Source organism: Solanum verrucosum, unplaced genomic scaffold (genome assembly GCF_900185275.1).
Source record: "Solanum verrucosum unplaced genomic scaffold, falcon-dt-bn FXZP01000031.1, whole genome shotgun sequence".
In the NCBI taxonomy this organism is placed as follows: domain Eukaryota; kingdom Viridiplantae; phylum Streptophyta; class Magnoliopsida; order Solanales; family Solanaceae; genus Solanum; species Solanum verrucosum.
Window position 1 is genome coordinate 2,170,088 of NW_026020194.1, and position 16,512 is coordinate 2,186,599.

At 35.1% G+C, this 16,512-nt stretch overlaps 2 protein-coding genes across 2 annotated transcripts; one reads left to right on the forward strand and one right to left on the reverse strand.

Annotated features, from left to right (window-relative positions):
- The first annotated feature begins 3,403 nt into the window (after positions 1-3,403).
- On the forward strand, positions 3,404-9,971 carry LOC125829459 (protein ALTERED PHOSPHATE STARVATION RESPONSE 1). Its single transcript, XM_049508672.1, has 5 exons — positions 3,404-4,812; positions 4,943-5,020; positions 6,981-7,186; positions 8,784-9,007; positions 9,167-9,971. Exons 1-5 carry the CDS (start codon positions 3,834-3,836, stop codon positions 9,831-9,833), a joined length of 2,154 nt encoding a protein of 717 aa, XP_049364629.1. The 5' UTR covers positions 3,404-3,833; the 3' UTR covers positions 9,834-9,971.
- A 964-nt stretch (positions 9,972-10,935) lies between these two features.
- Positions 10,936-15,695, reverse strand: LOC125829463 (acyl-coenzyme A oxidase 2, peroxisomal). Its single transcript, XM_049508673.1, has 7 exons — positions 15,127-15,695; positions 13,890-14,005; positions 12,468-13,348; positions 12,166-12,345; positions 11,908-12,074; positions 11,706-11,829; positions 10,936-11,333 (listed from the first exon to the last, which is right to left on the reverse strand). Exons 1-7 carry the CDS (start codon positions 15,576-15,578, stop codon positions 11,172-11,174), a joined length of 2,082 nt encoding a protein of 693 aa, XP_049364630.1. The 5' UTR covers positions 15,579-15,695; the 3' UTR covers positions 10,936-11,171.
- Between the last annotated feature and the right edge of the window lie 817 nt (positions 15,696-16,512).

The following is a 16,512-nucleotide window of genomic DNA, read 5'->3' on the forward strand; positions in this document are numbered from 1 at the left end:
GTAATGAAAGTGATTTGTATATACTCTTACTGTTATACAAAATGACTCACATATACCCCTACCGTTACAAAAGAAACTCATATATACCCTTCATCTAACGAAAGTAAAAAAGTTAGTTTTAAATTTATATTTTTTACTTTTAATTTAAAAAAAATAATCATGTAGGGTCATATATGAATCCTTCTAGTAAAGTACCAGGTATATTTTTCATACATAAATTGTTTTTTGACTTTTTTGATTATCATTATTTGAGTTTCTTATTCTTATTTTATTTTTTCCTTTCATTATTTAGTGTAAAGAAACAAAAATTAAACTAATTTCTTTCGGCTATTTTATAATTAAAACTAGTTTTCCGCTATATTGTAAATTAGTTTTTCTATTTGTAAAAAATATAATTGACACTTGTTTTTTCATTCTTTACCATCTCTTTCGGACCCGTATCAATTACAACAAAAATATTGATCGCATAATAGGCTATTTGTTAAAATGAATTATACACTCACGTGGATTGACTGAGTTGGTTCGATGATCAATTTTCGTCACTAGCAGTCTTCTCAGTTAGAGTTCGTGTGATTCACATTAGTATCTAATGTATAATTTGCGAGCTATTATGCATGAATAGATTTATTCAATACGCACCTTTGGATAGCGTGGTGAATTTCTCCAAAGTTTCAAAAAAAAAGAATTATACAATCATATTTTGATGTGGTGAATGAAATTACTCCTCCTCTAATAGAAATATCGATTTCAAATTTTAAGTGTGAAAAAAACTTTAATAGAAAACAGTACCTCCAAATGAGCTTACCCAATGTAAATTCAAATTGGTCCAATCTTAATACTAATATCAAATACATAATTAAAAAACAAAATAAGATATACAAATGGGCAAAAAGGATAAAAGGGACTTCAAAAAGAGAAGGAAAAAGGGGAAGAAAGAAACAAAAAAATAAAGTAATTTGCACGAGGGAAGAGGCGCCAATTTTCTCTTTTTGTTTTGCGCAAAATCCGCAAAAAATTCGCCCTGCTCCTCCTCTAACTACTTCTTTTATTAAAAAATTATTTATTTTATTTCTTTTCATATTAATAGGAGAGATAAGGGTTAAATATATTCTTCAATTATTCAAAATGAGTTAGTTTTATTTTTTACTCAAAATTATCTTTCAACTAACAGAATGCAAAAAAATAATAATCCTTTTTAACGGCTATTTCAAAACCAAAAAAATGTAACTTTGGTAAAAGTTGTGAGGATAATTGATATATCCATGAACTTTAAGGTACTTAAGTGTAAATTACCTAACCATTGAATGAGCATAAGACAAATTAAAAAGATGATTTACCTGCTTAATCACGCCATTATGAACCAATTAATTGGTCCTGACATGTAAGATTCTCTCAAAATTTACATTATTATACACATAAGAATCTATAAAGCCATTGAAGTACTCTGTTAAGTAAAGGGACAAAAGGATCAGATTGCATAGAAATATATTCTCAAGGGCTAAAAAAGTAAGATTCAGATCTTCAGTATGACCAGAAAGAAATACTTTAATAAGAAAAATTAAGTGGAATATTCTATATTAAACTAAAATAAATAAATAAATTTTAAAAAACCAAACTTGATAATTTTTAAAATGTAAGGAATATACACTAATGTATATTCAATTGCACTTCTTTTTCTGTGTAAAAAATTTACGACCTCACGTAGTGAGGGCTCTACCCCACTAGTACTTGTCTCCTCTACGTAATTACCTTCCTCTATTAGGCAAAAAATTTACTGGTCAATTAAAATTACTCTACTTTGGTGGTATATTTATATATTTATGATTGTCATTAATCCACGTCGAAAGTTTATAAGATTAAATATAACGGTTTAATTATAATATCCAAGTACTTTTATATAGAGATTAAAATGTTTTGGGTGTGTGACCTTCATTTTCACGAAAAATGAAATTTTTTTCCCATATAAATTAGAATGAAAAAATGAGTGATATTTCCCTTTCGATTAATTTTTCTGAATTAACCAAAAATAATACTCCCTCTGTCTCAAGTGACTTACTTTCCTTTTTAATCAGTCCCAAAAAAAATGACACATTTTTATATTAAATAACAATTTAACTATAAAATATCTATTTTACCCTTAATGAAATGATTTACAGTCACACAAATTTTTATCATTCATTTTGGACCACAAATTTTAAAAATCTTCTTTTCTTTCTTATACTTTGTGCCGAGTCAAACTACCTCACATACAATGAAACGGAGTAATGTAAGGTAAAAGGAAATAAAACTGAAGCAAAAGACAGTAGAGTGAAAAGAAAAGGAGCCGTTAGAGTGGGGGTAGTTTAGTCATAGAATCACATTTGCCAATGCAATTAATTACTCATTAATTTGACTGACACAGATTGCATCAAAGAGAATGCTTGTTGCCAATATGTGCAAAGGTTTTTTCTGTTCAAAAGATGTCGCCCACACAAATACTCTCCGTTTTATATTAATTGATCAATTTCTATTTTACATGATATTTAAAAAATCATTAATAAGTGAATAATTTTATTAATTCAACTCTTAAAAAGCCTTTTGCTAATTTATTTACAAATAAATGTGAATACTTTCATAAAAAAAATAATTTGATTGGGGGTAGTTTAGTCATTCTTTTCTAATCTATTGGTTAGACACAATACTAATTTGATTCACAAATATTATTGCTAAGTACAAAGATTATGTTGGAGTTATAAATTCCTTAAACCATTTTCTTTCCATTATTATCCCAACTACTATTCAATGGCTTGTTTCACGAAATATAATACTCTATGTTCTAGTTTACACGATTTATTTTTATTTTTAATCCGTTTAAAAAGAATGAGATATTTTATGTTTAATAGTAATAATTTAATTTTAAAATGTCATATTATTTTTAATGATACAAATTATACTCACACAAGTATTTTGACTTATTTTAAATCATAAATTTTACAAATCTTTTTTTCTTAAATTTTATGTCAAATCAAACTACATCACATAAATTGAAATGAAAAAGTATTATACTTTCTTAAAAATTGTGATCTAACATAAGTCATTTATATAAAATAATCATAAATATATGTATGACTATAATTATACAAATAATCTGATTAAATATAAAATATAAATTTTATTACATAAATTGAAATAGAGAAAATAAATAAATTCTTTCATTTAAAAAAATTATGAAAAAAATTGTTGTAATCTTTTTTCACCATAAAGTTTTGAACCAAATAAACGAGTATTGTTCAACCCCTGTTAAATCTTCGTTTTCTTATGCATAAAGAGGAAAGAAACGTAAAGTAGCATTCAAGCACACTTCCCGAGGCTAATGCATCAACACTGTACAAGATTCCCTCCTTTCTTCTTCTTCTTCTTCTTCTTCTACCTATTTTCTCATCATTTCTGTAGTGGTCCCTTTGCTTAAAAAGTTGAACTGAATGCTCTGTTTTCATTGAATGGTTTCCATTTCATTGTCCAATCGATTCAGGTTACCTTTGTATTGGGCTTAAAGATTACTATTTTGTTCGCTTTTCACTCTCTCCTCTGTTTTAGAGCTTTTCTTCAGCTTCACTTGGGTTTCGTTTCTTCGACTGAAGTGGTCTGATTTACGAGTGTTTCTTTTTCTTTTTGCAGTTTTTTACATGAGTGTGAACCCCTTTTATCCATTTTATCTGTTTTGATGAAAAAAGGGTTTTGGGTTTGTTGTTAGGGTTTTAGTGTTTTTGGGGGGAAAATCAGTGTTAATGGTGGAAATGTTCAATTCAGGGAAGTGGGTGGTTTGATTTGATTGTCTTTTTTTCTTTGTGTAAATGGGTGCGGCAAGCTCAAAATCTGAGAGGAGTGAAGCTCTGAGATTGTGTAAAGAAAGGAAAAGATTTATAAAACAAGCAGTTGATTCTAGGTATGCATTAGCAGCTGCTCATGTTTCGTATGTTGAATCTTTGAGAAATATAGGCATTGCTCTTAGGAGATATGCGGAGGCTGAAGTGTTGATAGAATCATCTCTATCAACTTCAGCTACTGAGCTTGATAAAACTCCGTCACATTCGTCGTATCCATCACCTTCACCATCTCACGTTGGTGGGGTTTCAGATTCTCCTGTTCTAAATGGAAGCCCCCTTTCACCTCCTATTGCTACTAGGTTGAGTTACATGCAGTCTGCTGGACCTACTGCTGTCACTGTTAAGGTGAGTCCACCTTCAACCAATATGTATGTAGATGATGTTGATTTCTTAACCCCATTACCCCCACCCCCACCTCCAGATTCAGGGTCTTGGGATTTTTTTGACCCTACAGATAATGAGAGCTTTAGGTTTGTTACACATAATGGTAGGCAACTGAACTTTGATGAACTTGGTGAAAAAGATAATGAGGGTGACAATGGGATTCAAGAAGAGTTCTTGACACCTAAATCTGAACCTAGAAGTAATGGTCATGGTAAATTGGAATTTCATGATTCTAGTTCAGTTATGCCTAAGAGGGCTGAGAATAATAGTCAGCAAGTATCTGGTGGTGAGGGTAATAACGTGAGCAGTGAGCCGAAAGCAAATGGTTCAGTTGGGACTACGATTGGGAAATCTGCCTTGCAAGTATCTGGTTCAAAGGGAGACAAGCCTTTAGTGGATGAAAGAGAGGATCCTTCAGAGTTCATAACTCATAGAGCCAAAGATTTTCTTTCTAGCATAAAGGACATTGAACATCGATTCTTTAGAGCATCTGAATCCGGAAAGGAGATTTCAAGAATGCTCGAAGCTAGCAAAATCAGAGTTGGGTTTTCTGAGGCCAAAGGTAACTGTCTCTTTGAGACATTAAAGAATGCTCTTTTATTGCTTACTTTGGTTTTTGCATCATTTTACCTACTGAAATTCACATGGTTTTTTGGTATCTATGGTCAAGTGCTAATACATTGCTTCTTCAGGAAAATCTTCGGTGTCCGCCTATTTGTCTTCTATGGGCTCAGGTTGCTGCAGAAGAGTGGGTGAGAACATGGCTGGTGGTAAGTTCATTGAACAAATTAATAAATCATGTCTTCATATAAAAGTTGTCAATTTGGTTATTTAATTAAACATTATATAAACAACCTCAAAAGAGGAAACATAAATCCAAATTCAGGCTTTAGATTGCAGAATTTGTGATTTTACTTAATTGTGTTACTCCAAAGGCAGTAAACTTGGGGTTTCTTCATGAAGGCTGTGTGTTAATGAGATAATCACATCAACATGTAATTACTAGAGCTGTAAAGATTGGATATTGTAGGCTTTTCCCTTCAAAACAGTTGCTTTTACTATGAGCAAAATAGTTAAATTTTTATCAACATTTTGAGCTTACTTGAAGCAAAAAGGTTGATCTTACTTTTGGAGCACTGTAAACCTTAATATTGATGAAATGGGCGTTTAAGTCAGAATGTTGACAGATTTAACTAAGAGGCGTGTTGAGAAACTTTGCAGCACTTGCATCCTCGACAATTGTTTTGAAAATGTCTCTTTGGTCTTTCGTGGTCATTTTAAGTCATATCTGAGTCGTTGTCCTACATAATTCTTGTCCTTCTCTTTCCTTCTTTGAGCTAGTTGGGGCTTTGGGTAGGTGGAGGAGTGTGAGCATTGTTGAGTATGGGCGAGAAAGCTGGTGGTGACTGCAAGTGGCTGTGGCAGATGGACGGGTTGATGCCTTGTTGATGGTGGTAAAGGCTATAGTAATTGGGTTGTAGTCTTGGTGCTAAGCGGTGTTGTATAGCATATTGAAGGGAGAAAGGGATGTAGAAAATTCGAAATAGAAAGAAAAGAAAAGGAAAGGAAGCAAGAGAAATGTGTGTGACTGCAGGATAAGAGAGGTTAGAAGAGAGAACAAAAAATTGAGCGAAAAAATACAGTGAAGGCTGTGGTGAGGGGATGCAAGAGTTGTGAGTGGATGGTGGAGCTTGGGGATGCAGAGGTAGTTACCTTGGTTAAACTTTTGGTTTACTCCGAGAAGATCACTGAGGTGTCCTAAGCTATTGACCAAGGGTGTGGCCTAGTGGTCAATGAAGTGTGTTGAGACCATGATGTCTTGGGTCAAATTCCAGTGGAGACAAAAACATTAGGTTATTTCTTCCCGTTTGTCCAAGCCTTGGTGGGTAGAGGTACCCAGTACCTAGTACCTGTGTTGGCTAGAAGGTACCCTGTGAAATTAGTTAAGGTGCGCGCGCCCAAGTTGGCCGAACACCACGATTATCCAAAAAAGAATTTATAGCTTGTGATGGTGTACAGAGTTTTAAGATATTAATTTGATATGTGAAGTCTAAAAACTCGTGAATGTTTTAAAAGATATTATTTATAGAACGGTTTCAAACAGTTATGGGCATCACTAATCGGAAGACTTCATATAAATTTGAGTTTGAGACAGGGAGAGAGTATTTACTTTTTACGTCCATCCAAGGCGAAGCTGAAATGTCCACGATTCAAGAAATTCTAGTCCTAATGTGCTCCAACAAATCTAGGGATTTATTATCTAAAAAAACACAACACAAACATAGGGATTTAAATCACAACTACCCATTAACGGAACTAAAAGCATAATTAACTATCAAACCTGTTTGGAGTAATGCTGGACAAACTTGATTATGGAGTTAATGTTAAAAAAATTGTTATGGAGTAAGTTTTTTTTTTTTTTTTAATAACCATGGTGTTCGTGCCTTTTTTGCGCACCTCGACTAATTCCACGGGATACTTCCAGCTCCCACTAATAATAGGTACCAGGTAACTCTGTCCACCAAGGCTAGGACCTATGGGAAGAAATCACCTAGTATTTAGAAATATGTAATTCAAGTTCGGTTGTAGTTCAAAAATTTGCTAGCACAGTAGCACTAAGAATTGAAGCAGGTCTTTCACGAATCATTTGCTTTTTATATTTTAGTTGATCAAAGCATTTCTACTCTTTTTTCCTGTTCATTGCTGTTCTAATACTCTAGTGCTATGCAGAAGCAGACCATGTAACAAAGGTGATTATCTGGAAGAGGACCACATCCTCTAGATCATCTTCATCGAGGAATCCTCTTAATAGTAAGGATGACAATGATGATAGTGGAAGTGATTTTGTCGAAGATTTTTGTATGATAGCTGGAAGCCACTCATCCACCCTTGACAGAGTATATGCATGGGAGAGGAAACTTTATGATGAAGTGAAGGTACTGACCTAGAAAGTTGAGTGTCCTGATTATTTTGAATTATTACATTGGTGCAGGATTAGCTCAGGGAGCTTGTAATTACAGCTCAAGCAATTCAAATACAAATAAAAGCTGAATCTTCAGATATTAATAAGCAGACTTCCAAGAAATAGTTGCTAAATATGGTTTATAGAGTAAAATACACCATTCTTTTTTTTAAAAATGGTTTAGAGTAAAATACTGCAGAATTTGAGAATTAAGGAAAATTTTAGTAGCCTTGATCAAACTAGGATAATTTTAGTAGCTGAATGACACATTAGACAGAGTATACTGAGAAACATGTGGTGAAATGACCCTTCAATTGATAATTGTGATACTCGGGCCAGCTTGTGTGCACTTAGACTAATTAAATGTGTCCCTGCTACCTCCTACCAACACAAGTACTGGGTAGCTCTGTCCACCAATACTTGGACAGACGAGTAGAAATCACCTGGTGTGTTTTTATTTTTGCTAGAATTTGAACCTGAGATCTCATGTGTCTCAACCCACATCATTGACCTGTAGGCTACACCTTGGGTGTTGTTCATCCTAAACTACACAATGTGTAGCCTATTGACTGCCCCTAGGAGTATTACGTAGGCCGATAGCTGCATTGCTCTATAACCAGAGATCTGGAAATACTAAGTTAATGAGAAATTCCAAAATGCTGAAATCTGTTGGACTTTTTTCCCCTTAATTTCTCTGTCCTCTTGGTGGACTGCAAAACTTCATGTGGGTCTTCTATATTACTCATTCACATTATATACATGAAAACACCCTGTCTTCCAACTTTTCCTTTTTTGACAAAATTCTGTTCTGCTTGAGGTGCCTGAGCACATTTCTTTTATTCAGTCTAAAGCATATTCATTATCATTGAGCTTCACTTTCATAGAAGTCCATCTCTTGTTATCCTCCTTGATGATGTTAAAATGTATCTTTCTGCTGGTGCAGTTGTTGTTGTGGCATTGCTCTTTCATAAGAATCCCTATTTGTTTGATAAAGACAGAATCTGGTTGACAACAAGAACGTTTAGCAAGTTCTATTTATATCCATAAAAAATGATGTTTAATAAGTTATGTTTATAAAGTATTTGGTTTTTAGGTCCATGTCTTACTGCAGTACTCCAAACTACCAATCTGTCCCGTCAGTTTCAGTTGCTTTATACTGGAAAATCCTTCTTTTAGAAGCTGTTCTGGATCAGGAGCTCCATTTACTCCAGTTCTCACTAGTGCCAATAGATAACAGCCAATCGAAGAATGTTTCTTTTCTGCGGAGTGGGTGTTCAGAAAATTTGTATATAGGGAGGAAATTACCATGTGAAAAACAAGACAGAAATTCGGAAATTTCTTTTAGTATTGATACTAATATTGATAAGATACATTTTCATTTTGGTTTCTGGACCTTCCATAGTTTTGTTGTATTTCACACCTCATCACTGTTCTTGAATTGAATCTTGAGGAAATGAGATGAACTATAGAGCCTTTCATGGGCATGTCATTATTGTGGTAATTTTAGAAGATAATTTCTCCTTTTGTGTGATTTCAAAGCTCATTTGCTGGTCATCCTCTTTAATTTGTAGACGATTGAGTCAATCAGGAGAGATTATGATCGGAAGTGTAACCAACTTAGGCATCAATTTGCCAAAGATGTTAGTGCCCAAATAATTGACAAAACACGGTCAGTGGTGAAGGATCTCCATTCACGCATCAGGGTGGCTCTATATTCAGTTGATTCAATATCAAAGCGGATAGAGAAAATGAGGGATGAAGAGTTGTTGCCTCAAATTTTGGAACTTATCCAAGGGTAAGGACAACAATTCTTTTACTCTTCCTGCTATTGGATATTTAATTTGAGGAACTATTTTATTGAAACCTCATTTCTAGGGTAATCTGTCCATGCACATGCCTTTTATGTTTGCTATTATGTTTACTATTAGATTCGTAATATCTGGGCTCCATGCAGATTGATCAGAATGTGGAGAGCGATGCTTGAATGCCATCATGCTCAGTATATAACCATTTCTCTAGCATACCATGCCAAAGCTTCGGCTTCTAGTCCCCAGGGTGATGCTCAAAAGCTGATTATGAGTCGGCTGCAGGATGAAGTAGAGTGCTTTGGCTTGAGTTTTGCCAACTGGATTAACAGCCATACTTCATATGTGGAAGCTCTTAACAGCTGGCTGCAAAACTGCATCCTGCAACCACGTGAGCGAACCAAAGGCAGAAGAGCATTTTCCCCTCGACGAGTTTTAGCCCCACCAATATTTGTGCTTTGTCGTGACTGGTCCACTGGGATTAAATCTCTGCCTTCTGAAGAGCTTAGTGATGCCATTAAGGAATTCTTGTATGACCTGCGGCATTCAGTTGGACACCAATCCGAGGAACTGCAAAAGAAAGAAACTACTCCTGAACCAGGGAATGAGGAATTGGAAGTGAAAGATGAAGAGAAGAACGATGATAAGTCATCAAGTTTGAATTGCATTCACTCGAGTTTAACAAAGGTTCTGGACCGTCTGACCAAGTTCTCGGAGGCTTCTTTAAAGATGTGTGAAGATATAAGGCAGAAATGCGATACAGCTCGAAATGCATATCTGAACTATCGACCAGCACCAAGATCCTTTAGTATATGATTGCATTATAAAAATATGTTATTGTAAATCAAAAGTGGCTAAGAAGATTATGCCTTCTCTTTTTGGTGGAAAATAGGTTACTAATTTAACTTAAAAAGTAGACTCTTCAGTCAGTTTAATGATTAAATATCCATTCTACTTGCGAGTTGCATCATGCATGAGCTTTCAAAACTACGTAGTGAAGGCAGCAACATTTCATCTGTTGTTAACTCTCTTCCTAACTGTTGTCTCAGTATTATGTTTTAACATATTTCTTATCAAAGTAAACATTATTGCTCTTATCAAGGTCAAAGTTACTAGCAAAACAGCAGCTGCTGCATCATGTGGGGATCAATTTGTAGTGACTAGGGATGCTGTAGCAGTTCCGAATTTAGAAAAAAAAGATAGGTGTGGGACTTACTGTACTTGGGCTGACAGAGTCTCTTTACGTCCATAAGATAAGATAGAGGTAAGATCTGCTTATATTTTGCTCCTTTTGGACTCCAATTATGAAATTACACTACCTATATTATTGTTATAAAGTAGGTGTGGGATGTGAACCATTTCAACTGGTCCATCAGTGGAAAACGTAGTAAGCTCAAATGGTCAATACCAAAATAAATGCAGAGCAGTTTCTGCTGTTGTTGGGGCTGACAAATCTGTCAAGAATATGAATTTAAGAAGCTTATAAATGTCTTATGTTTTGCTCAACAACCCTCCATCTCAAATTATCTGGTGTATTTCTATTTTCAATGTCTCTTAAAAAGTGTTTCTTATTCATATCTTACTATAGTCTCTCTTCTCTAAATATTTACTCTATTTATATGCCTTCATCCCTCAATTGAAGTGTTCTCCTCCCTTCCAAATTATTTTCAGTGTTTCTATTTTACACCTCCCTTAAAAAACACTAATTAAGGAAATTTCTAACTATCTTATTTTTATTTTAAGACATAATCTTTCTTAAATGAATATTTAAGAAAGATTTAGAAATGAGATAAGTATATATTACTACTAAGGGTAAAAAAGAAGAAATAACAATTAATTTTATTTATATTTCTAAAATAACAAATAATCAGAAATAACTATATTTAGAAACCACCATAAATAATGCAAATGCTTGATGTAATATATAGCACCCCTTCAGATCTGATTTCATATATAATGTTGAGACAAGTACATCAAGTTCACCTATTAGAACTTGTTGACAAGAAGTGAATACAACAAGAATTCCTCAAGCTTGCTTTACCAAAGATAAAAGTGATACAGGAAGCTTGACATCAGGATAAATAATGGGATACAAAGTATACTTATAAGGACCATGGGAACTTCTTGAACAATGAAAATCAGAGCTGTTAGAAACTAGAACCCAACATTCTGAGTATACTGCGTATAAGCTTCTGATGGAGTCTGCACACCAATTGGAGCACGCGTAACATAATCTGGAAGATCAAAGGCATCAACAAGTTCCCTTGCGATATTCTTAACTTGGAAGCATAGATAATCTGCTAGCTTGTGAATTGCCTGTGAAATTAAAAGTGGATGGTCAGGCATAGAAGAGAATCAACCTGGCTAGAGAGTGTTATAACTAAACGAAAATTTATAACTTGCTCATTTAACTTCTAAGATAACCATATTTGCCAAGAGTCATTTACTCTATATGGTTATCTAGATTCTTTAAGAGAACAAAACTACTAAACGTCATAGTATCTACGATGAAAGGGGTCATCAAGATAGAATAATCCTTAAGAACCATATCAACTGCAAAGTTGCAGTTAGATTCTGATGTCGCGTACTATACTCTTGAATGGTTTAATTTGCATTTAGTGTTAAATTCAAGATATAAAGATGAAGTACAGTGACTAAATATCCAGCTAATTTTCTCTAGATTCATACCTTAGCTTTGTTAGGGGCCACGTAGTCCACATTGCGGTAAGTTCCTATGTCATTCCAGATTCTATCCAAGGCATATAGATCGCACACGAGTTTTAGGGCAGCACGAGAGTTTTCATCAGGACAACTGCAAATAAAAGAGAGAATTAGATAAATACTAGTTGAAGGAAAGATAAAGTTTCTCAAACTGTGATTAGGGAAGTACTTTTTAACTGCTTCAATGAACTTTTCAAGAATGAACGATTCAATATGAGACTCTGCAAGTGTCAACAGGTGATTTAAACATCTATTCCAAGCACCAAATCCTCCAAGAGTCTTGGAGTGCCTCTGAAGCCGGATAGCTACACTTTGAAGCAACCTTGACGTACGATACTGGAAAAGGAGCAGTTACAACATTAGTTAGATATACAATGCTGTTGTATGCCAATATGTACTGTCGTCAGATTAACCACAAAATACTCACCCTAAAAGCATCCAACTGGAAGTTAGGATTGCGTAAGTGATCTTCACTTTCCCATCTAGCAGTTACCGGGTTAGGCTGAGCAAGGTAAGAATTCATGGATTGTCTTAGGTAGTTCCATGTGACAGTGAGCGTCCCACCTTGGAATTTCTCCCTGTACTGCTTCAACAGAAGACCGGCTACCTGGATCATAAGAACAGTCGTTATACCCTGTCCCTTTATCATATTTTGCTTAAAATAATTAAGAAATAGAACAGTTCTTTTTGTATGCAAGAGGAAATGGACTTGAAATCTCAAATCTCAACCTGCTGCAGAAGAACAGTATTGTCTCCCTCAAATGTCTGAAATATGTCATGATCATTCCTCAAACTTCCAAACCTATTGACAGCGGCATAACCATGGCCACCACAAGCTTCTCTACATGTGCTCAATGACTTTGCTGTGTAAGAAGTGATATAGGCCTTAAGCCCTGCAGAAAGTGCATGTACGTCCCCTATCAGTTCCTCATCATGAGACTTCTTCATTTCAGAATATTTTTCCACCAGATGAAGTGTGGCAAAATGGAATGCGTAGGTTGAAGCCAACATCGGCATAAGCTTGTGCTGCTGAGATTGGTAGTCAAGTATACTAACTTCTGGTTGTTTAGGAGGACCGAATTGCTGGCGCAGAAGAGAATATCTTGTTGCAATAACAACAGCAATCTTGAGAACACCCACAGATGAATACGCAAGGCCAACTCTACCACCAACAAGTTCTCCAAGTGTGGCAGCAAATCTTTTGCTAATTGTAGGCAGGCTGCTGGTGTATCTCCCATCCCGTGAAACATCTCCAAATCGATTAAGAAGGTTATCTCGTGGAATTCTTACTGAACGGAATCTCAACGCACCATTATCTACTCCATTCAAGCCAACTTTATGGCCACAATCATGTATTTCAACCCCTGGCAGTGTTTTGTGGGTTTTCATATCCCTTATCGGAACAATAAATGCATGAACACCCATGTCAGTAACACCTTTTGTATCATGAGTTGGTAACATCAGTCTTGCAAAAACTGTTGCAAACTTCCCATGAACGGCAGCATTACCAATCCACCATTTAATAGCCCCATCATTTGGCGTGTCAATTATGAATTCATCTGTGAGTGGATCAAAGGTGGCAACTGTCTGAAGACCTTGGACATTTGAACCTGGTGATCAAAAGGATCAAACTAGATTAGACTGAATCCAAGTGTCCTAATTATCAAAATAACAGCACTATATGGTAATGGTTTTGTTTCAAATAAGTGGCATTCTTATGGATGTTAATTGATATGTACTTCATCAACTGCCTGGGCAATACTAACCACATTCTGCAACGTTCAGATATCCCAGTTATATTCCGTAATATTCCTTTAGAAAAAGAGGACGAAAAAATGATCTGAATGTTTCTTTGGAACATAATGCTGTAAATAAGTCAAGGATACAAACACGTACAGAACAACCTAATCTTGCAAATTCCTACCAACGTTTGTTATATGCATTGAGCCAATGTGTAAAGTATTTATCACTACTTTAGCTACGTATGTTATACGCAAACATCATCTCCCTTAACTCAATTGCTAAAACAACTGTATGTGTAGTGCACACGACCAAAGAACATATAAACATCATAGACATTGACCAGGGAGTACAAAATGGAAGTTGATAGTGAAACGATAAGAATAAAAGTAGTGGTCCAAAACATTTTACCATGATGAAGCTCCGTCATTGCAAAGCATCCCGGGTAGTCCACACTGTCTATACCGTCAAAGTATTTGTCTCTGTGCTTTTTAGTTCCCAAGTTGACTACAGAACCTCCCCATAGACTGTATTGAAAGTCCAATCCGTTAAGAATTCGTTATTACCTCTATTAATGAGAAACTCAAAACATAAGATACCATCATAGTTGCTATAGCAATCGAGATTCAGGAAAAGATGCAACTAGAACAGAAAATACACCATGTTGAATCATACAGTAACAAAGGGAGGATTAGAAAAGAAGACCCTATGGTATGTAAGTTTTACTAGGGTACTCTTGATCACCAACAACCTTAAGGTTTGGAACTGATGCATTCTGAGAAGCATCAAATTCTAGCTTTCGCATACTTGCATAGATGATAAGTTGGCAATTAGGTGCAACATGGCCATAAGTTATACTAGGAACTTAAATCATTTGTACATAATAGCAATAAAGAAGGAAACACTATAGTTGATCTGATCCGGATTAGATCTGAGATATGGTATACTAAAGTGGCGCGGCAACATTGTCTGTGCCTTATACTGAAGATCTTTCCTCAATAAACATCAAATAGCAATCAAGGTCTTGACTAGAATCCTATGAAAAATATCTTCCCTGAGAATATACGAATCCGATTGGTCCATACAATCTTATTCAAAAGGAAGCTTTTCTATCTTGTTTCTATGCATGCTCTTAAACTCAAATAAAGCTATAGAACCCCAAAAGGATCTGCAGAAACTTCATCAAATGCATTCTGCAAGGAAGAAAACATTTTGCATATTGGCATATTTCTGGATCCTATTGGTCCTTGTAAATGATCTTACTGGTATATAATCAGCACAAAATAAATGATTTTTCACATAGCATCAAACTGTTTCATACCAACTACACCTAAGTGGCTAAATTCCACAGACCTCTAAATCCTCCCCGAAAAAGAGAAACTATAAAAACAAAACAGAGGCTAGCTAAAACCCAAAATCAGCAATATGAATACGTATTAATATTTCAAATTACATATATAAATACCAGTGCTACTCTAAACTCAAATTACAGATATAACTGTTACTCCGGGCATCAACAATGAAAACAACAACATACCCACCAGTGTGATTCCAGAAGAAAAATGTTTTCACAAACAAATTTGACCTCAATAGTGAAAATATGTCAAAATTAAAGTCAAGGCGGTGAGGAGAAATTTTTTTTTCTTACCTGTACTGAACACCCATTTTGATGCCAAGTGACATGTCAACGCTTCCCACAGCTTCAGCAATCGCAAAATACTTAGCCGGATCGTCAACCACATACCTAAATGGCCTAATCCCACCTTCCCTTACCAAACCCACAAGCTGTTTCATGCACAATTCCCTATGTTCATCTTTCGATATCTCAATTGGTGTTTGAAGTTCCGGTCTTGAATTAAAGTAAGCAAATACTTCTTCCTGTATATCCCTATGCTTCCCTCTCATGTACTCCGACAGCGTCTCCGTGCTCACGTTAATCGCCTTCATCTTCCCTGCGCATCTTAGCAGCTCCAATTCCTGAACCGGGGTGTCCTGAACCGGGTTCAAATGCAACGTCAGCAGATTGATTCGCCGGTTCACCACTTCCGCCGTTTCTTCACTGATTTGGAGACACTTTGAGCTGATCTTTTGAAGCTCCATGGAATCTTGAAACGAAAACGATAAATCAGTAAATGTATAGATACAGAGTTGTGTATGTATAGGTAGATAGAGAAAGAAGACGTGTTACGGTTATGGAGGTTCGAAAATGGAAATGTTGAGAGGAGAATTGAAATAGTTTGTACGGAACGTTAGTGTGACGTGGAGTCACGAATGGCATGCCACGTGGAGTTATGTCATTGGAGGAAAAGTGAGGTAAGTTGATATATTTGGCGCGCCTTTCGATGTAGATCAAGATAGGGATGGGTGAATCATGAATTGGGGATTTGGGGATTTGGGGATTTGGATGAGATTGGTTGTCAATCAAGACTAATATTTTTTTGGCCATTTTTTCTTGGAAAATTTGTTTTATTTTTTTATTTGAAAAAGAGAAACTCTTTGTTTTTCACTATTGGGTTTGAATATTTATCCAATATTAGTTTAATAGCTTAGCTTACTTGTAGTAAAGGACTTTTTGTTGACTTTAAATAATATATGCAAGTTCGGCAAAACGCTAAATTATTCGGCGATTCTATGAATTGATAGGTGTTACTATTATAGTCATTTTAGATATGTCTTAGTAAAACAATCATAACTTTATGTTTCAAACTCGAATTAATGAACAATTGGTAGTATTAAAAAGAAGAATCATAGACATTTAATTTGATAGGTTGTGAGTTACCTAACTCTTTATATTCTATGAGATATGGTCGTTTGAGTTGACTCTTTCATCATCTCATGATAAAACTTAATTGATAGAGAAACTTTGAACTCGACTTAGTGCTAGATGTTCCTTATGACTCTAACTCGACTTACAACACTAGGAATTGATCTTAACACATGTACAAATTAGAAATATCGAAATCGGATTTATATGCATATGGAAAATGATTTGAACCTTTTCTAAAAGTTACGGATGTTACAACAAGCATCTAGG